At 36.3% G+C, this 22,377-nt stretch overlaps 1 protein-coding gene across 4 annotated transcripts in view; it reads left to right on the top strand.

The window, feature by feature from the left end:
* Positions 1-22,377, top strand: part of PREX2 (phosphatidylinositol-3,4,5-trisphosphate dependent Rac exchange factor 2) — a 172,455-nt gene that overhangs the window by 46,804 nt on the left and 103,274 nt on the right. For all 4 annotated transcript variants that reach the window (XM_027698859.1, XM_027698772.1, XM_027698933.1 and 1 more), the window contains 6 exons: positions 825-929; positions 3,597-3,698; positions 5,476-5,637; positions 13,240-13,373; positions 15,423-15,526; positions 21,942-22,091. In XM_027698859.1, coding sequence (XP_027554660.1) covers positions 825-929; positions 3,597-3,698; positions 5,476-5,637; positions 13,240-13,373; positions 15,423-15,526; positions 21,942-22,091 — 757 coding nt within the window. The remainder of the gene's footprint in view (positions 1-824; positions 930-3,596; positions 3,699-5,475; positions 5,638-13,239; positions 13,374-15,422; positions 15,527-21,941; positions 22,092-22,377) is intronic.

The raw sequence follows: 22,377 nt of genomic DNA, 5'->3' as shown, positions 1-22,377 counted from the left end.
ATAAGAGTGAACCGTGTGCTGCTGTGACAAAAAAAAATAAAGCCAACAGGATGCTGGGTTACATCAGCAAGGGCATCACCAGCAGAGATAAAGAAGTCAGTGCTTGTCAGGCCACACCTAGAATACTGTGTTCAGTTTTGGTCCCTGCTATACAAAAGAGATGTGGACAGTCTGGAGAGGGTTAAGAGAAGGGCCACAAAGGTGATCAAAGGACTGGGAAGCCTGCCATATGTCTGCCTGAGAGAATTGGATTTGTTCAGACTTGAGAAAATAAGGCTTTGGGGAGGCTTTATCACTGTATTCCAATATTTAAAAAGTGGCTATGAAGATGGAGACTTCCTTTTTAAAGAGTCACATGGATAATAGGGGGTAAATGGGTACAAGTTACTTCTGGGGAAATTCCAGTTGGACACGAGGAAAATTTTTCACAATGAGAAGAATAAGCCATTGGAATAATCTTCCCAGGGAAACGGTGGATTCCCCAACATTGGACACTTTTAAGATTCAGCTGGACAAGGGTGCTGGGACATCTTGTCTAGACTGTGGTTTTGCCAGGAAAGGTTGGACCAGATGATTCTTGAGGTCTGTTTCAACCTGGTATTCTATGAATCTATGATTGAAATTCCCAAGTAGTGCTTCCAGACTGTTCATAATTCTAATTTGAGGCGAGACCTCAAATAATAAATGTAGGAAGAAGAGCTGACCTTCTAGAATGAAGACTATATTAGCTATTCAACATTGAAAAGTGTTCATGCCATATTTTATTAATTAAAAAAATTATCAAAATGATGAGTGAAAAACAATGGTTTTTTTTGTTTCTGCAGAAAGAGAAATTCCGTATCTATGATGAATACTGTAGTAACCACGAGAAGGCACAGAAAGTTCTGCTTGACCTGAACAAAATAAGAACAGTGCGGACTTTTCTTTTGGTAAATAAACTTAGAATTGGTATTCTAGCCTTGTTTTTTTGACTAGGCAGTGAATCGTTAGCGCTGTCACCTCCACCATGTTACAAGTACAGGCACACCTACAAGTGGTTAGCAGACAGTTTTAGTTGTGGATAATGTTTCCAGAGGAAGTGCATGTGTGCATCGTGTTTTCACTGCTGCACTTGGATCTGTGGATAATACAGCATTAGGCAATGTGCCTTGAACATGCTGGCCAGGAGACAAGGTTGTGAATCTGTAGAAAGGAAAAAGAATAGGATAAGCTGAAGGACTCATCAGAATTTCTGAAGAGAAGATCCACGTTCTGGTACTGTAGCCAGAGCTGTTGAAGACAGAGAAATGTTTTATTATGGATCATAGACTAACCATCCTGATCTTAGACACTAACTTAATCTGAGGTTGAAAGAAATGGCTCCACAGTTATTGTTTCACTTTATAAGACAAATAAGGAGAAATTTAAAAATATTGAGTATGATAGTCCTCATGGTTTTTCAACAGCAAAACCAATTTCCATGAGTTTGTTAATAGTTGACATTAGTTGTTAAAAGAAGGACTCAGTGTGGAATGATTTTTGTGTTTCTTCCATGGTGTCCTCTGGTAACAAGATTAGCTTCAAATGTGGAGCTTACTATATTGGAACTTAAATACCTGAGAAGGTGCCCATGGATATGCTATCAAATTTTAAGGGATAAGATTTGATTATTATGTTTTGGGACTGGAGAGCAAATGACTTTATCAGCAAAGCATCACAGATATGTTTTAAAAAAAAAGATTCTGCCAATGCTGACAGTATCACAAGTTTTATTTAATTTTACTAATAATTTTTAGCATGCAGTAGGATTTCACTACCACTGTTGACAGAGTTCTTGGTGAAGTTGTCCTGTTGCAGCTGGCTAATTTTTTGAAAAGTGTCAGCTCTGACTCCATAGCTGCACTTACTTACAGCCAAGTTAATGAGCAGTGCATGAATTTCCTTATTGTGGGGAGTACTGGGTGACATGAAGTACCATATCCCTTTTACTAAGAATGTCCAATTCAGCCATGTTCCATTCATAGTTAAAAACAGCTTCAAAATTGTCCTTATTTTTCCTCAGTTATTGACACAATATCCTTTACCTTGCCCCAGATTGAGGGGCTTCATACGCATGGTTCTTGTATTGGGAGCAGCATGGCCGGGCTCAAGAAGAAGGGGGGAATGCTGACTACAGAGACAAAAAGCAAAATACTCTGGAGAAATATTGCAAAGAGCTTGTTTTTGTGAGAAAGGAAGCTAAGTGTGTGCTTGCGGCAGTCAGTGTCATGTACTCATGGGCACATGCAAAGGGCTTTCACGTCTGTTTTGGATTCCTCATAGATTTGGGATGTCTGTACGATTAAGTGGCAGCACTCTAACCTAGAAAACAGGACATCTGGCTCTACAATTTGAAAATACAGTCAAAGCCTTCTAGCCAGACAGAATAGTTCAGGTCATTAGATACGTTGATATCTACAAATAATTTTGAGCCTTTGAATATAGTGACAGTCGTTATATAAACCTATAGTCGGCGTTGCCATTATCTTACTTTATCAGTAAAGTTTTTGCGTTGGCAGGTTAAGTGAGATCCTTTAGGATAAGGGATCCTTTAGGCTAAGAGAAAAGCTGGTTAACAGTGAGCACAAAGTAGAGACTTAAGGGTGGGTGTGGAGACCCCCATAGCAGCACTGGGGATAGGGTATGTGTGTTATGTGCTGAGTAGGGCAACCACCCAGTTTTGTAACCTCTTTTCCATCAACGTGTCTGCCTCCAGATTTGTGGCCTGTGTCAGCATACCATCTGGCTGTCTTAAACTACTCTTGTTTAGTGTCCTCAGTTTAGACAACTTGCTCTTTGAAGCTGTAGATCATCTCATACCATTGCATCACAATTCCTTCTGATCTCTCCATAAAGTAGTTGTCAGTATTACTCTAGGTCTTTATGTACTTACGCGTTAATTCCAGCAATTCCAAATATTTGCTATGATGTCCCTTTGCATGTTTTCTTATCCCCAAAAGCCCTTATTCTTTTCTCTCTCTTAGCTGCTTTTTCATGGATGCTTCCACCCAATAGTTCATTTACTCTCTGCTTCCATAATCAGATGTCTTGTTGAAACTTTAATAGTCTTTTGCCCATGACTTAAGGATAATTTATTCATTACATATCACATTTTAGAGGTGTATATTAGGATGACCACGTTCAAACCTTCAAACCATCTGTGATGCTAGTTAACATTGCAAATACTTTTTAGAAGCAACACCACGTATAGTGGTCACCCTGAATTATTTGTTTTTGCTTGTGAAAGGTTGACAGCATATTTTGAACATTTTATTTACTGTCTTTTATTTTTAAAGTTTAAGAAAAGAACCCTCTCTTCATCAGAATGGATGAAGAAGGTACCTAGAGAGATGCCTGCAAAATGTTGTGACTTCCTTGTCATGTGTGATAGTCAGTGTACCCAACATGCGCGTGTTCAAGCCTGTACTTTTGACAGTCTTGCAAACCTCCCTCCTTACATATACGTATATAATTTATGTATAGTTTAGCCAGTATTGCTGTACACATGTGCCCTTGTCTTTATTTCTGATAACTTTTTTGGGATTTTTCAATCATTTGTGAAATTGTTCACACTCCAGAATTGCATGCTCCTTGGAGGACGCAAGAACACAGATGTACCATTGGAGGGATATCTAGTAACACCAATACAGAGAATATGCAAGTATCCCCTTCTTTTGAAGGTACTTACAAGTTTTTTATTTAGGACTTTATACTTCCTGTATAAAACTGGTTGCTAAGCATGTTTCCAAACTCCAGGAAGAGTCTCTTTACACAGTTATCTATCTCTTTATTAAGATATTGGACCCAGACTTACTGTCTTTAAAGCTAGTGGCAAGTTTTCTGATATCGTTATTAAAAGAACAGAGGAGTTTGGCTGGATAAAAATGATTGGCTCCATTCTGCATCTAGTTCCATGGTTGAACAGAAATGAGCCATTTGAGAGAGTTTAATGAGTCTAATTTTAGCTGGGTTTGACCATGCCCTTGCTTAAAATGCCTGGGATAGCAGAGTTTGTTGGTGATATGCTGACATGCTTTGATGATACTAATTTACATCAACAAACTGCAAGTGAAAAATTTTTTTTGTAAGAAAACCTGTAGAGTAAAACAAAGGTGCTGTAGATGGTTTTACGATTAGTTATATATTTATTCTTATCATATTGTGACAACTTAAAACAATGAAAAATGTTAAATGAGGTGATAAATATTATATAATCAAACCTCTGAGTCAGTAATTTATCATGTTAAGAAATAAAATAATACAGGAAAGTAATATTCAAAACAAATTTTTTTCTTAACAAATTAAAGTCTAATATGGTTTATGGTTCCAAACTATAAGAGGAAAGCCAGAGCAGATTCTGCTCTAGAAGCTACTGGATTATTGGGTAGTAAGCTACATGATTATTGGATAGTATTTTTCACAGTGCATGTGTGAGTTTAGATTTGAAAGATTGCCAATTTTGAAGACATATGACACAAAAAAAATCTAAAAAAACCATGTTAAAATAAAGGTTTTAAAAATAAATTAAAGAATATAATAATTGCAATGAGGCGTGAGTCATCCCAGGTGTCTGACTTTACAGTTCCCTTGGTCCATTTTAAAATTATTTTTCTATTTTGTTTTTTGAATGAAGGCTCTACAGACAAAACAGGGGAAAATGACTAATGAATTACTCTAGGAGGCAATGAAATGAATATATTTATGTTAAATAAATTTAAATACGGGGTGTGGTGGCAGCAGGGTTAGGGCTCCAGAGGAGTGTTACCCACGTGTCAGTCAGGGTATGCACTGAAGGCTGTCCTCAGTCAGTCCAGCGGTATATGGGTAGTTGATAGCTTGAGATGGGAAATCTCAAATGAATGCTGGCAACTCCACTTCTGTTTATCAGTATGGCTGCCAGTACCAGTAACCATCTGAAATCAGTGAGTCACCTAAGCTATTGTTCCATGCTTTGCTGCATTGCATATTGCACTAGATTAAACAATAGTGTGGAGCTAAAGGAATGGGGTTTTTTGCCCTGAGTTGCAGGAAAGGCAGGTGTTAATTTTGACATGAGTAAACTAACATTTTTTAAGCAGACCTGTTATCCTTGCTGTTGAACAGTTCCATCCTGAGGAATACAAAAACAAACAAACAAAAAACCTACCTAAAACCCAAAGCTCAACATGAAGAAATGTTGTTGGGGAAGAAAGGAGTTGAAATGCAAACTTCGTTCTAGGTCATGATGATTATTTATTGTTAGTAATTAATTACTCTTGAGTTTTAGTACACACTAGGACACAATGCTAGAGGGTTTATTACTTTTCCACCTAGTAAAAGAGAAGTCTGGCTGCTTTTTGATTTTGTATGCTGTTGATTTAAGTCTCCTGTAATGTACATTTAGAGATGAAAGACAGGTTTCTTTTTTTTTTTCCTTTTTTTCTCCCCCTCTCCCTTTTTTTTTTAATGTCTAAATAGGAATTACTGAAGCGGACTCCAAGGAAGCACAGTGACTATGCGGCCCTAATGGAAGCCCTCCAGGCCATGAAGGCTGTCTGTTCCAACATAAATGAAGCCAAAAGACAAATGGAAAAATTAGAGTTTTTGGAAGAATGGCAGTCTCATGTTGAAGGATGGGAGGTACTGTTGTAAGATTTGTTGCTTTGTATGTTGAGGAGGGAGTAACAGTTTTCAGTAAGTGTGCATTGCAGTGTTTTTATATGCACTGTTTTTGTGATCATGCGGTACTATCAACTCCTCAGTTCTGTGAAATTACAGCTTTTATTTGAGATCTACTCTGTAAATAAAGTGTTCTCCATGGCTGAGCACTGCTGTATAAAATAACAGACTTCCAGGAAAGAGGGTAATTATTTAGTGTTTGCCTTGGAATATGGATTGTCTACATGAACATATATGTGTACATGCACACACATTTATAAATCCTAATTTAACTGCTGGTCTGATTTTACTACTGTCTATACCTGTGTAGCAGCACTTTGTCTGGTTGAAAAAATTTTGATCATTTATTATTGGTTAAGGACTGAGTCCATGAGTTTTTGTCAGCTTGTAGGTAGTCCATTACTATTGGGTGAACTAAAGTAATGTAAACATGTTCAATAGAATGTGTGTAAGACTTATGGTTTTTTTCAAGAGTTTGTAAATGAAAGAATGTTAATGCTCCAGCAAAGTTTTGTGAAGTAAGCTCTTCGCAAGTAGGTCTGTTTCTGAGTTAGAATTTTCAGTAGTAAACAGAGATCCAGCCTTTCCCAAAGAAAACAACAAGATCAAGTAGTTGTAGCACCAAAATTTTCCTTTTATATTATTCTGAGCACTATAAATAGTTTATACAGAAAGATACGTGCAAATAAGAGTGTATCTTTAAATTGTCTTAGGTGTTTTGTATTGAAGTGTCTGAGCTGTCTGCACTGGTGTAGGAGGGAAACACAAGTGAAGTTCCTTAAAAGAAACATAAAGGAAGCAATGTAAACATTCAAAACTGACTTTAAAAAAAAAGATACACAGGTTTTTTTAAGAGAGAGATTTCATCATGGAAGTTGTTTTTTGCTTTTTTGAATCCTTTGCTCAAATATGCTACTTTTCTTCCTAAGAAAGCTGCTTAAGAACTATAGGAAGAGGCTTTTGTCTCTTTAAGTTTTGTGGAAGGTTGGCAGGCTAGGATTTATACCAAGAAAAATGTATTTGTTGCATATTAGTCTGGTAGCTGACTGACCAGGTCTCAGTCTTTACAGTGGGAAATGACCTTTGTATAGTGCAGAGAAAAGAAAGGGTTAGGGATACTGATGGGACACTGAATCAGAGAAAGCCTTGAGGTGGACCTGGATGAACTTTAACTGATGGACTTCCCCAAGAAGTCTGAAAAATAAAAATTAGAGTATTGACTAGAAGAGTCAACTTTTAAGTAGATATTCATAGTAAAAGGTTAAAAAGCAGAAACAAGAAATAGTTTCTACACAGCTTTGTTCATTCTTTACACCTCCTACGTACTGTATCTCCTGTTTCTTGAACTTGCTGTGCCTAAGGATGTGCTCTGCTTCTGCAGCAGTGGATTCCGTTGCTGCCATCTAGAAGGATTCAGCAGAACAAGCCACCATCTGAAAGGAGTATAGACCTGAACAAAGACCCCCTAAATATTCCTCATGACACTGCAAAATTATTTCCTGTCTGCTCCATGTGAAATCTCCCGATCAGTGGACTCAGGCAAACCTTTGGTTTGTTGTTAATTGAGTAGTGTGGGAAGATTTGGTTCATTCTAAATGTGGATTAAGTGACTGATTTTACTTTAGTCAAAGTTCTTCATGTTTCTTCAGTGCTTTGTGTGATTTGAAATGTTTCACTTAAGGGTTTTTTCCTTTTTCTGTGTAGAAGCATTTTCAAGAACTACATTTCTGGCAAATCATCTCATGCTGGATTTCAAGGCACTGTAATTTTTGGTACAGGATGGTCATTATGAAATTCCACTAAAATTCACTGTGCCTCATGAGAAGGAATTTTAGCAAGTACAAAAGCTATATAATTGCTGCTCTGTATTCAGACAAACCTTTCTGCATTTATTTTTAATCCTCAATGTGAAATAAAATAGAATTTAAAAAATTCAACACAGATGACAGACAGTGTGTAGTCATGCCTGGTATTGTTTGTAGGATTTTGAAAAAGAAAGGACTAAGATAAAGTAAACCTCTAAATGTTGTAATTGAAAGGAGGTCTAGTTGACCTCACTTAACAGCTGCTTGTTTAGACCATGTGAAAATGAGTCTCTTCTTGTAATTAGCTTGAACTTGCTGTCATCAGCCATAACTTGGAAATGTTAGTGTATCTGAACATTAAAATGCATTGGATGTGTTTGTGTGATAACTTCACGATATAAGCAATAGCAAGTTAAGTGCTTCTGTTGCTGAATATTTTAGGGCAACAAAATGTGTTAAATAATCCTTATTGCCTATCACTGCTTTACTCCTTCTATTATTTCAGCTTTTCAATTGAGTTTTCTACTGCACTATAGTGACTAAAATTCTTCTACTTGATTCCAGTGCCTGAGTCATAGATAGTTGTCAAATCCATCTTAATGAATATACTCAAGTGTAAAGTTACAGTATTATTAACTCAGTGCATTATTAGTCATATAAATTGGCTAAGAACTTACTGTTCTAAAACCTCTGTCACTGAAAAGGGAATCCACTTTACTGCATAAAGTTTCTTCTGAATCCTTGGTCAAAAATATAGTAGTAAATAGGTTTGCTTTTGGAAATAAGTTATTGAGCAAAGTTAACAATAAAGAAGGAGGGGTAAAAATACGGACATAAGCATGTGAAACAAAGACTTATTGTCTCTGTGCTCAGAATGTGTTCTCTGAACTGTAACATAGTAATTTCATACCAACCTTGGGGGGTTTTTTTCTTTTTTTTTTTTTCCTCCTCCCCCCCTCCCTCCAAGATTTCATTTTAGGATTTCACTTGTGCTTGAACTCTGAAATAGTGCCATTGTCTTAAAATAGCATTTTTTTGGTAGAGTTATATGGTGTTTATTGTATTTTAGCTGATCAGATTTGCCATTACCATATGGCAACCACAGGGTGTGCAATCTGGCAAAATTGCCTTGATCTTAATATGTGCATCCTTTTCAAACATAGCATAAGGTTAGTCCTTGAAATGGTAAGAATTTCAGAGCATGTATAAGAGCTAACAGTATTTTGAATGATTCCCAACAACAACTACAAAAAAAATCCCTGAATGCCATGTTTGAATGTGGATTTAATTAAATAAACATCTGGTTTTCTGCATTACCTAAAATAAAGAGGCAAACTTGTTGGAGATTTCCTTCCAGAAGGAAATGCTTAGCACATTGCTTGGCCCCAGCTAGAAGGAAAGGGAAAAAAATAAAGACTATTTTTAGAATTTATCAAAGCATGACTTGAATTCCTATACTTAAGTGTCATAAAATGAAGCTTGTGTATATTATGATAAAAATACAGATTCATGGAAAAGATGGAACATCTGTTTCAAGAAAGAAAATTTTGAGTATAATGACTTTCTCACTTAATTTCCTAAGTGGTTAGATTTATTGGCCTGAATTCAGAACTTGTGTAGGTGGCTGTCTCAGCTGGAGAATGGTTCAGCAGCTGAAAGAGTCTGTCAGTAAAATTTGCGTGGATGTTTCAGTGAGAGAACAAAAAATAAAATTGTTGTATTTGTTGTAAGCTGGAAGCTGAACAACCCAGTCTGAGTCACAGGCCAACTTAGTGGCGGTAGCATGGGGTATTTTGTTCCTTTCCGTTTCAACATATCATCAAGTAGTATTTTACTAGAGATTTCTGTTTTTAAACTCCACAATTTCTAGTCCTTTTCTGTTTTATTTGTTTCTTATGCCCATGTGCAAATACTGAAGAGTAAGTGAGTATTTGTCTGTAATTTCTGACCCTTATTACTGTTCACTGACCACTGAATCAGTATGGTCAAATCTCTGTATTTGATTGAAATTTGCCCAGAATATATAGATGAATAGCTTTTTGTAGCAAATAATACCAACCAATGCTGCTTTTAATCTCAAGGTAATAAAGATAATTTTTTAATGTTAAAGATGGATTCTTAATGATTTAAGGATGGGGGAGGTATTGTTTTAAATTTCTTGAAGATGGTCTCTCTCCTTCCAGTGTATTTTAAATGTATTTGTTTTTCAATTTGGTTATAATAGTCCACATTTCAGACCTCTCACCTAAGCCGTTTCTTTAGTTGGAATGATAGATGTCTGGCTGACAGCCAAAGGTGATTAGAATAGTATTATATATTTATACTTAAGTAACCTGCAAGCACCAAGATCTTAACAGATTTTCAATTTCCACACCAGCTATTCTGAAAAGCCACAAGAGTCCTTGGCCCCAGTGCTACCCACAGGAGAGAGTTACTCTACAATCTTCAGTGACCCATTAGGATAGATAGAGGAAAAACTAGTCTAGATTCACAATATAAGCCTGCTTTATAGGTCATCTTTTCCCCAACTGAATCATTTGTATGTTTTATTGCAAGATGATTAAAACAGGTTTGTTTCTATAATACATGGTGTTTTTAAATCAATGTATTACAAAAATGCTGGTTTCACTGAAAATATCCCATCTGCTCTAATTGCAGATACTTTAAACATATAGAAACATGAATAGCATAGTAGCGAAGATTTTATATTTAGGCTGAGCAACTGTATCATCTTCACTTACAAGCCATGAGTATAAATGCCTGTGAAGACTTTGACATAGCAAATTACTTTTCAGGTTCAAATTACTCATATTTAAAATTTCCCTAGTAGTTTCAGTTCAAACACCTAATGAAAACATAGTTGTCTTAGAAGGTTTTGGTAATATTTGTTCCAAAACTATTGCTTGTAGGTAGTGTAGTTTAGTTTTAGCGGTGCAGCAGATAGCCTCACCTGCTTCTGGCACCAGGGTGATCTCTCATCCGTTACTGCAGCCTTCAGCCTTCCCCCTGAGAGGAACAGCTCGGAGTTGGATTAAATGAATTATCCTGCTGGGCTGGATATCAAATATAACTTGGTGTTCCTGCTGAGAACCCATGTGAAGATTTAAGGTGTAGCTACATCCTTCACGAAAACTTGTTATAGTTGTCAGTCCTCCTTTGAATTACATGGTGGATATGGCAGTGCTTGTGTGTGCTCTCTGCTTCGTTCTTCTTCAGGCATGTTTTTCATCTCTAAGGGATGTAGTGGAGAGGAACGTTCACTCCAGGTGTAGAAACAGTAGTGCTTTCACATAATACACCCTTCCTTTTTTCTCCATTTCAGCTCCATGCCCACCGAAAGTCCAGGAACAGGCAAACCCTAAGTATTACTAAGGCAAGGGAGTGACAGGGGATTTTTCTGCACTAGCAGTGTTACGTAGGACAGCCAGATGTGACTTCTGGTCCTGTTACCTTATTCCTTTGGACTTCAGCAAATAAAACAGCAATAACAAAATTCACTGATCTGCGACCACAGCAGCCTGGGTTGTGATGCTGTCAGAAGGTATCCGATAAGTGACATTAACACTGTTCAGTATTCGAACAGGAGATCTCCAAGGGAAAAAAGTATCCCTAGAATGTTGTTTTCATCATCTAGCAGTTTATATTACAAAAGGAAGAAACTTAAGAGGAAAACAAAAGCAAAGGGTAGTAACGTGATACAGATAACACTGCCATGTTGTAACATTGAACTTGAATCATGAATGAGGAGAATATTAATGTTAGGTAGCCTGAATAATATACATTTAAAATACATAAAAATGTGTTATTTTATGACCTGTTGCTGGCACAGTAGCAGATATTGCTAGGACTGTTGGGAAAAGGTGGTATTTTTCTACACTGAAAATGAAATATTTTCAATAGGAAGAGACAAAATGTTTTTATAAAACCCTTTCTATGAAAAAAACACCCTTTTGTAGAAAGCTGAAACTGCTAGTCTGCTAGTACAATTTTGAAGCCTTAAGCTGATGTTTTTCGGCTTCCTTACAAAACAATACCATTTTTCAGCAAAGCTGAAGTTTTCTCTAAAATCAAACCAAAACTCCTTAAAAAGTATCCAGCCTGTTAAGATGCAAATTATTAGTAAGTACTGTTCCAGCATATTTGAAACTCGGACTAAGATATTGCTTACTCTTTTTAATACACAAGTGCAGTGAAATAGAATGTAAAAAAAATTTCCTGCTTTTCTGTAATTGTGGTCAGCAAGCATTACGTGCAGCCCTAATTTATGCTTAATTTATATTACTGCATATGCTTTTAAGATGTTTCAGTGTTTGATTTCATATAAAATTGTAAAATTAGTATGCCACTTTCTGGTACTGATGCTGTCTTAGGAAGGGAAGTTCGCTGCAGTGGCTATAGATGATGTTAATTTTTGGCTTGTTTGATCCTAAATGGAAACAGGAGCGGTTAGTTAATAGAGATACTGAAGCTGCCTTACTTAGAGACCTGAATTGTGTTCCAGTGTGGTGGTTGTGCAATCCCACTTATCAGCTCTGTAAACAGACTGCATTCTCCTTAGAACAGTCTGAGGGATTGCTCAATATTCACGGCTGTGACGTACAAAGGATAAGCAGTAAGATGCAGAACTGTCAGAGCAGAATGCATGATTGCTTCTTGGCTCTTAATTAAATCCATTTTTCTTTGGACTACTGTGGTTAGATCAAAAAGAGGAAGTACCTACAGCTCTTGCATGCATAGAACATTCAGAACATGTGTAGGTGACAAGGAAGTCCTGGCTTTTGCAGGTTTTCCAAGCTGACTGTTGACTGCCTCAAGTCAGGAAACTCTTCAAACCGTGGGTGTGTGCTTGATGCATAATTATCAATAGGATTGCATGTCTGGATGCATATAGCACAGTGACACCAGCTCTGCCCCACAGGAGCATGGATTTTTCAGACTAGCAAAATACACCTCTGAATTCAAGGTAGTCTTCCTTGAGAGATAGATTTCTCGGTATATGACATAAAAATGTCATGAATTTTTCATATAAATATTTTGGGCAAATTTTTTCCTTTGTTTAAGTTCCTTCTTTTTGATTAACTTTTATGAAATTCCTGACTTCTTTTCCCATGAAAGAATTATCTCTCTTGAGACAAAAATGAGGCATGGGAAGTTTCATCTGAAACATGCAAAGCTTAGCAAAATTCTGATGTCTTCAGAGTATGTTAGGAGGAATATAGTATATAGTATAGTAGACAGTCCTAGATGTACATACCACTATTAGCCTTGCCCAATTTTTTATCTTTCTGTCTTTTTGATTTTGTGTTTAGCTTAGTCTACTGTAGAAGTATATACCCCTAATGATCTTCAACTCCCAGGTTGCTTCAGCTTCGAAGTTCATTGTGGCAGAGATGGTTGTAAAGCCCCATTTTAAGATATTTCTGAGTAAAGTTACTGAGGCTAAGAGTTACTGGATAAAGTTGGTCTGATTTTCAGGAGAGGTCTCTGCACAGATATAATATAATTTGGAAACTTTTGGTGATTAAACTGTAAAAGCCCCCCCCCCCACACTACTACATGAATACAAAGCTGATGTTAAGAATCATTAGAAATTACTGTGTAATTACAATGCAATAAATCACCATGAGTTTTATTCTTAGTGTTTCCAGAGATTTGTTGTGGTTGTGAATTTGTGTAAGAAACTTTTCTGTAATTGATGCAAACTGGAGTACTTCAGTTATCACAGAATAAAAAAAAATCTCTTTCCAATTGATTTTAGGGGTCTAACATTACAGACACGTGCACAGAAATGCTGCGAAGTGGACTACTACTCAAAATTTCAGCAGGAAATATCCAAGAGAGGATATTTTTTCTTTTTGATAACCTCTTGGTCTACTGCAAAAAAAAGCACAGGTAAATGATTACTTTCAAAAATAATTTGTCTTTCTCACAGTAGAGCTAATCATGTGTATGCTGTTCTGTTAGAACTGCAGTATAAAAGGTAGTGGTTTTAGAGGAGACTTATCCACCAGTGTGTATTTGATTCAAGCATTGGAAACATTTTAAATGAAGCGCAGGGAGAAACAATGTGTTCTGTCAGCCTTCCACAGCAGGTTATATGTGATGACCTCACTCTCTTCTAGGAAGAGTAAACAGGCTGAATTTTTAAACAAATTAGTAATGTAGCTTGTGCACTAAAATAAATCTCTATAGATTCAAGAGTTTCAAGCTGTATATTTGTAATCAGGGAAAAGAGCCAGAAAGCTGCTGCTTGCTGCATTGCAAGGAGCAGTTCCTCAGTTGAGCAAAAAACTTCTGCAGGTAATGTTCGGTTCTCTAATGCTTCTGAGAAGTAAGGGTTCTTTTACAAACAGACATCCCTCTTGATGCTCAAGTTTGTCTCTTTGATCCAGAAATTGATTTTGAGTAGCTGACGAGTACATGTTACTGGGTAGATCTTTGATAGATTCCTGGATACATGACACATACTCTTCAGAATTTATAATTTTTGCTATATTTTATTGTCCAGCAATTACTGAGTACATATTATCTTTGCAATTTTCCTCCACTCAGTTGCATATTTTTGTAGCCATATTCTAGCTAAAATGCACTTTTGGATGAAAATCTCAAAATCATAGAAGATCATCTATGGTTTCTTCAGTTTTGAGCAATCATGTCGGACATGTCATTAGCTAGTACCATGGTGACATGTCTGCAGACATAAGAATAACTCAATTTAGAACATAATTTCAGAATTTAAGGTGGGAAATTAATTGATTATATGCCATCAAGATACTTTGGGTATTGATTGGCACGTAGTTAAAGAGGGTGTTGCTCATAGGAGTTTTGCACTTTGATAATTTTACAAAAAATGTCCTATCTTTATGGTATGAGATATATTATGTAATTTCTAAACATCCTTTTGCAGCAGAGTTGTATAAATGTGGATTTCTATGTTTGGGGTCACAGTTATAAAGGTCACTAAAGCTATTGTAATTCTCTAACTTTAGAGAGAAAAACTGTTATAGTGAACATTTATGCTTGCTGCTTGTTTTGCTTTTTTTGGTTTGTTTGTTTTTTTAATCTATTATTCAATTTTTGAATAAGACATTTATAGTACAGTAGAGTTATTCATTAGACAGTAATGAAGTAATGATTGAGAAGCAGGTGAAGATTAGTTCCTCTTTAAAGTGAGTGAAGGTTAAAATTCAGGTGATCATTAATTCTTAGGAGCTGACCTTTGGTTGATATACAGTATTAATTATCATTATAGGCAAAAATGGACAGAAAATAATCCCTGGCTTATCTGAAATGGGAAAAGCTGTCTAGAACTGGGGTTCTCTAAATGCCTTGACTTCACTGGGAACAGAGTTACAGCAATGCAAAGTGCTTTGGAATATATTGCAGTGAAACTGCCACAAAATTTCAGCAATGCTTAATTACAATTCTTGGTTAATCCTTATGTTAAATAGGAAAAATGTTGTCTTCATTCTTCCATACCTGAGTCCCACTTATGAGGCTAACATATGTAGGTCAAGATTTATATCCAAAGATGTTCTTATTTCACTTTTTTCAAACCACCCTTGTGCTGAATTTCTAGACTAACATAAGAAGACTACATCAGCCAAGAGGAAAGGTTCTCCCAATGCATTATTTTGTCTTTGATGGCAGACAATGGCATATAGAAGCCGAAGTGTTGGAACAGAGCTTTTACAGAGTGACACTTTCCTGATGAACTCTCATTCAGCCAGCATTTGGCAGCTTACTCTTACCAGCAGTAGCATCTTTGCATTACCAACAGCAGTGTCCCATTCAGCAATGGTTTCTACAGTTCAATTGCACATGTATAAATGTACTGTGATTCTTACAGTGGTCTTCTTACACTGCTACATGTTCAGGTAGCAGTGCAGAAGTGTAGAAGGTGGTGGATGACGTGCTCAGACCTACTCTTTCTTTAAGCAGGCGATTGAAGAACAGCAAAACATCTACAGATGGCCACCGTTACCTGTTTCGGGGCAGAATAAACACAGAAGTGATGGAAGTTGAGAATGTAGATGATGGAACAGGTGAGTATATTTGTGTTGCTCATTTACAGAGCAGTCCTTTGAGCTGCTGAAATCAAATGCAACTTGATGATTTCTTTGGGAATTGATGGTGCTCCATCCATTTAGAAAGAAAGAGTAAGATGCCACTTTAAAAGCACTATCTATTAGTATCGAAATTCTGCTTCTGTTGAATAGATGACAGCAATGTCATCCATTATTAGCTGGTTGGTCATAGATAACTATTTTATGCTAACATGATCAGAGTAATAAAATAAGGTGCCATTTATTGCTCAGCTGAAATTGCATATTTAACTTCACTTTACAGCATTTCAGCGCTCTTAAAGAACTTATCCCTAGGTATGTGGTATATTTATAAAAGCAAATGGAAAACTTACCTCTGTTGGAATGAAACCTCAAACACGATAAATGCTGGAATTGTGACATAAGAAAGTTTTTTTAAAATACCTTTAGCAATATAATCCATATGATTGCTAGAAATTTTCCTGACATACATTAATAAAGTGAAAAAACAAAGTATTCCTACACATGTCAATTTTTGTTTTAGAAACTTGAGTTGAACCTTTGAGCTTAACAATTATTAATTTTCCTTACAATTAATAAATAAAGCCTGAAACATTTTGGGCTTTCTAACATAAAACTAAAAAAAAAAAAAGTGAAACTTGCAGTGACACTGCCGATATGTGAGCCTGAAGGGGATTTCTGGGAGTTATATATTACTTCCCCTGATACTTTAAAGTAGTGTTAGATTTGTCCTACCTCTGCTATGGATTCAAAGCATTTCTTAATGTAATTGTGTTCTAAAATTGAGCATTAATGACAGTGATTCTACAGTGGAAGTAAGCTTCACAGGAATTGAATATTTCTTTAAAAGTAAGATTATCTTTTTCTAAACCTTGTTTTCAAAATAGTTCACTCATTGGGTAGACAGTAGAACTGACTTGGAGAACAAATTGACTGTTATTCTTATTGCAACAAATTAGTCTGTCTTCCATCTCTTATTTTAAAGTCTTTCATGTGTGGTGTTTGGGTGTTTTTGTTCTTTGCCCTTTGGAGATTTTTTTTTAATTCAGTTTGCTTCCATCTTTTGTCATTAACCCTCAGTTTTTTAAAGAAATTACTTTAAAAATGCTTGGAATTCATAACTGAAGTGTCTAGACCTGAAACTCTGCTGGTGCCAAGTAGGACAGAATAATTACTGTAGTGCTGCAATGTGGGATGTCTACCATTAATCCCAGAATTGTTTGGCTTTTCTGATAACATTATTTTTCAGTTTTCTAGTTTGCGTTCCAGAATACCGCAGCAGAGCCTTCTGTGCAGTAGTGGTGCCTATTCTATTTTATACTGTGTTAATGTCTGAGAATAGGTCCTATTAAGTACCTTCTTTTCTGTACTGAGTTTTATCTTATATATTCTACAATATATTGAGCATTCAGAGTTTGTATCTTGTTCCCTAAAGCTTTTGCAATGCTTCTTTTCTTAGTTCCATGAACAAACAATGTTATTACTGAACCATTTAAGGTCTTGGTAAAAATAGTGGAAAATGCTGAACATAAGGTAGAGCACTATGGTGTCACACTTGATTCATTACCTGTGCTTACCAGACACTTTTTGTAAGAACTGCTTGACGTCTGTTTTGGGCTATGTCCTTCACCAAGCCCACCAATTTAGTTAGTGATTTTGAGCTGTCCATGAGTACCTTGTAGTAAATTTCTTCAAGCCTCTTTGGCTTGAATGTAGTTTATTCAATATTCTGTATCCTGCTATTTCCCTTTTCTGGCCTGTATTCCTGCCCAGTTTTTAGCTTTATTTGTATAACGTCTCAGTAATTTGTTTATGCAAAAAAGAGAGTTGATTGTTTCAATCTTTCTTGTTGTGTATTATTTGAAACCCTTTTTTTTCACCTTCCTTATATATGCTTTAGAAATAAAAGTTTCCCTGTTTGCATTATGTCACTTTCTAGGACAGCATCTCTTTGCTCGTAACTCTTGATGTTACTGTGGCCCCAGAGGCTTATACCCACCATCTTCTTCCTGATGAATATTCCAAGAATTCTGTAACTATTCTTCTTGCACTGATTCCAGCCCGCATATTGCCACACTTCTGGTGTTGGTTTTAGAAAATATTTCTTTGATCTTCTTTCCATGACTATCCTGTATATCTCAAATCTCTCCTACCTCTCTTTGTTTACTTGTTCTAGCTATCCAGTCCTTGATCTCTTTCACGCCACTCATTTTCCTTCCTGCCCATTTGCTTTCTTCCTCAATGAATCATCAGTATAGTTAGGCTAAGCACAAATAGCCTTCCTCTACACTCCAGCCACCAGTAGTATAATTTCCTCCAGCCACAGGAAATTTTGCTACTGTCCCCATTTCCTATAGCTTTGCACACAGTCCTCATGGCTATCATGCTTCCTTCCCACTTGCTCTCCTAAGCCATATTAAATCCTGTCACTTTTATATATGCATGATTTCCAAAATCCATACTCCTTTCCACTTCTGAGACATTAGTAAATGGTTTGGTTATTTTGATTTCTAGCTTATTAGAGTTAGTGGATGCCCAGTCCCTGGAAACATTCACGGTCAGGTTGAACGGGGCTCTGAGCAACCTGATTGAGCTGAAGATGTCCCTACTTATTGTGGGGGGATTGGACTAGGTGATCTTTAAGGTCCCTTCCAACCCAAGCCATTGTATGATTCTATGATTATTGTTATCTGTTTTTTTTAGCTTATCACCACATTTTCTGCTTTCAGTTTTTCTAATGTCCTAAAATATTTTTTCCTTGTAATTGCTGCTATTTCATCCCTCCTTTTGATGGTTCTCTGTGAAATATGGAAATGTTTTTGTTATTTCTCTGAAAGGTAACACTTTGACACCTTAGTACCCTTTTCTTGTCACCCCCTCCTGCTTTTTTATGTAACCCCTCTGGTGTTCTCCTTCCTTCTGGTACTTGTGTATCCCCTCTCCTCACACTGATATTTTTTCTTTCACTCAGATCATGATGCCCTTCTTTAACCTTCCCCTGTTCTGCTTTCTTTACTGTTCTCATTTGTTAGACCCAGATGTCTTGTTTCTCATCCCCTGTAGTCATCTCTGTTTGAACTGTAACCCAGTACTATTCTGATGCTTTATTTTTGTCTCATCGTATTCCCAAGTGTAGCAATATGATTGTCTGAGCCTCATTCACATTAGCTTTGCATAGTATTGTATTATTTTACGCTCCTTAATCATCTATTACCTATTACTTTCTATGATTCTTAATTTAGAGTGGAAGCTCTGAGTGCAAAGTGCTTGTATTTTCACATCTGTGCAGGACTCTTTCTCATGTACTCTATATGGAGTTCTTTACAGACATTAAAGACTATTGAGTCTCGATGATACTTCCACAGTTCTTTACTGTAGATTTTGGGATCCCCTGCTCACTTTATATAAAGGTCTCTATATACAATAGGACTCCAGGAAGCAGGGCAAACTGAGAGCGTTTGCTCTCAGCATTGATAGAGGTAGGAATGTAGTCTTCCTTGTTTGTAAGTAGAAGCATAGAAATAGGAAAACAGATTCCCAGTGTGGTTTATTATCATGCTAATGACATGCCTACAGAAATTAACAAAGCTTTTTCTGAAAAGCAATTTTTCTTTGATGAAATTACGCCTTGGCTGAGCAGTACAGTTGGTGTGAGCTTTCTTTTTTTGTTACAGCACCATGATGCACTCTGTTTGTTCTTAATTGCACTGATTAAAGTGGAATGCATATTACCTATCAGGGTAGAGTATTTGCGGTCTTAAAACAATGTGGCTACACAGCCACTTGCAAGTTTTAGAAAGATGGATATATTGTAATTTTTTTTTCTGTAGCAGTTTTTCTAATTCAGTTTTGAAAGAAAAATATATTTCTGAAGGCATTCACCAGCCATTAAATGAATCTTATTTAGTTTATGAAGGAAAGCACTTGGGAGTTAGGAAATACCACATTTATGTTTGCTATAGTATAGCAGTTCTGTCCCCTGTTGTTTTGAAATGAGGCATGATACAGAAAAAATAGAAGATGATAATGGTAACTAGAAGCTGCTTCAAAAAGCGTACATAGGAGAATGGCAGTTGATACTGTGCAGCAATTACTTCCTTGGTATTTCTGAGCATTGATGCTCCCAAGAACCTCAAGTCTGAGAAATTTAGAAGACCTTCAATACAGAGATTTCTGGGTTTTTTTTAAGGGAAGAAGAAAATTCTATTGTATATGGCTGTAACAAATTGCTTCTTATGCATCACTCAAATGTTTGAGTCTTGAATTTTGAAAAATATATTTCAATTCAAATTACAAGCGTTAACGTATTACCAAGTAACATTAAAAGATGATGTCATCTTGTAGGCTTAATGATTTGTTGATCATGCTGGTTCAGATTTTGTCCAAAAAGTCCAAAGAAGGTAGGAGTTTATATGGGATGATAGTGTAATGCTGAAATGTTCTTGACTACAGGCATGGGTGTATCGGGGAGATTGCTCATGGGAACCTTGGAGGATTGTGGTCATGGGGAGCATGAAGAGCAAAAGAGAAAGCAAGGGTGTTGCAGTTAAAGGCAGAGACTGAAGTCAAAGTGGCCCTCACAGCAGTGGTTTATTATTGCAAAACTGGGCGACAGTTAAGTGTCTTCCTCCACCTGAACTCACTGCCATCTGTATACATTAGGCAGTCACAGCACCTAGCTTGGTGATTGGGCTTTTCATAAAATTCAGTGAGTTTGTCGTGGCATGAGATAAATGTGGTCAAACTGCCAGTGCTCTTGGCCCTCCAGTTAGAGATCTTCAGAGGCCAAGGAAGCTGCGTGTTTAAAAAGTCACCTCTACACTGAGATATTCAAGGGACGAGCCATTTTTTCCCTTGACTGTTGACTCTGATTTTCTGAGAGTGCTTGAATAGTATGATGGGTAGTTTTCAAGAAATGGTATTTTTAAAGGGACAAAGGATATTCTGAAAAGGCTATACAAATAAAAATATGATGAAAAGGTAAGTGGTATAAACATGATGTTGCAAAAATACCTGACTTCACTTTTTTCCCGTTCATAGAATTGCTTGCACTGGAGTACTAGAAGGTTTTGTTGGTTTAGAAATTAGCCATCAGTCTCATGGTTTTCTAGTAGTTCCTGACATTTCCCAGCCCAGTACACAAAGCTTGGCTGCTTTCCATCTAATTAAAATGCAAAGTTATTGAAAGGATACTAGCATGTCTGCTGAGATTTATGATAAATCTTAGCAAGCATTTCAGCAAGGGTTTCAGTTGCAGAAAATCCCATCTAATCATACAAAATAGGGCTGAATTATGAAAAAGTATTTACAAAACAAAAAGCTTTGTAGTTATTATAGTAGTTCAGGACTTGCCCTAGGACTTTCTTGCCTCTTAATGAAAGTTTGTGGTGAGAAAACGTTGACCTTTGATTTTTCTACACACTTCGTATGGTAGTTGCTAGCTCTAGTTTTTTAGTCTGTATTTTATGTAAAAAAAAATAATTTCTTATCATAAGAAATGTCTCCCAAGTTTTCCCCCAGGAAATGCGGGTAATCTTAGTGAGGGATAGTTAGGGGTATTAGTTTTGGAATTTCTGAATAAGATTTATGGATCAGCATATTAAAATAGAATGTTACAGAAGTAATAAGTAGTAAGTAATAAGGGTTTGATTTTTATATCATAGTTATTTTTATATGTTAAGAGTCAGAAGTTCAAGATACCTAAGAACATCAGCAGCTGTTATCTCTCCTACAGTGTGCACACTGAACATAGGGCTGTTTAAAAAAATTATTTCAAATTATTGCATATTTCAAAAATTATGCATTTGGGTTATTTTTTTTTTTACATCAAAGAACATCTTGTATTATATTTCAGTTCGTTTAAACTAGTAAGTGTAGATATTTATTTATTTGGGTAACCAGTAAAAATACATCAAATATATGTGATTTGCTTACTTGTCAAATTGAAATTGTATTTTACCCCCTGTATATTTAGTCCTTTTTTAAACTTAATAGTAAATCATTCAATCAGTGCAGCAGCTCTGAGCAACTTAAGGGACAAAACCACAATGCTGTTTGTTTAAGGAATTATTTATTACAGTTTAAAACAAACAGAAGTACTCTAAATACTGTTATCTGTTGTTTTAATAGGACTCTGCCTGTTTTAGTATTGAGTTTATACCTTCTTCCATATGCTATGCAATTCTTTGTTACACTTTACAAAGGACATTATTTACTAGATGTTAAAACTACAGTTTTTTTAGTTTTAACATAGTTCACAAGTGGCACGGGTAACTTTAATTTTTATTCTTCTGTATCTCCTGGGCTTCATGTGTACTGAAGGATCTTAGTAATTGTAACAACTATTGCTTTTTGTAAGAATTGGTACTCTTTAAGCCATTTTATCTATTCTCAGCTGACTACCACAGCAGTGGCCACACTGTTATTAATGGCTGGAAGATCCACAACACGGCAAAGAATAAGTGGTTTGTATGCATGGCAAAAACCCCTGAAGAGAAGCAAGAATGGCTGGAAGCAATTTTGAAAGAGCGAGAGAGAAGAAAAGGTAGGTTAATAAACTTCCTTGTGTTGCTTTGCCAGAAAGCCATGTTGTATTTTTATGTTGAGATACAAAGAAAACCAGCTGGTAGGCAAACTTGTGGTGTCAGGTTCCTCTGAAGATTTATGAATAACGGCTTGGGAAAAATAAATCAAGCTTGTACTAGGAAGGGCTTTATGTCTTGAAACATGTATGCTGGTAGTGAATGCTGTTTTGGAAATGGGGAGATGATTTAACCTGTTATTTTATAGCTTATCCTCAACCAGTATAAATTGTCATAAACTCATTGAGA

This window comes from Neopelma chrysocephalum, unplaced genomic scaffold (assembly GCF_003984885.1).
Source record: "Neopelma chrysocephalum unplaced genomic scaffold, ASM398488v2 Primary Assembly neopelma1_22, whole genome shotgun sequence".
Taxonomy (NCBI): Eukaryota; Metazoa; Chordata; class Aves; order Passeriformes; family Pipridae; genus Neopelma; species Neopelma chrysocephalum.
Note: the sequence above shows the minus strand (reverse complement) of the source record. Positions and strands in the feature narration are given on the sequence as shown.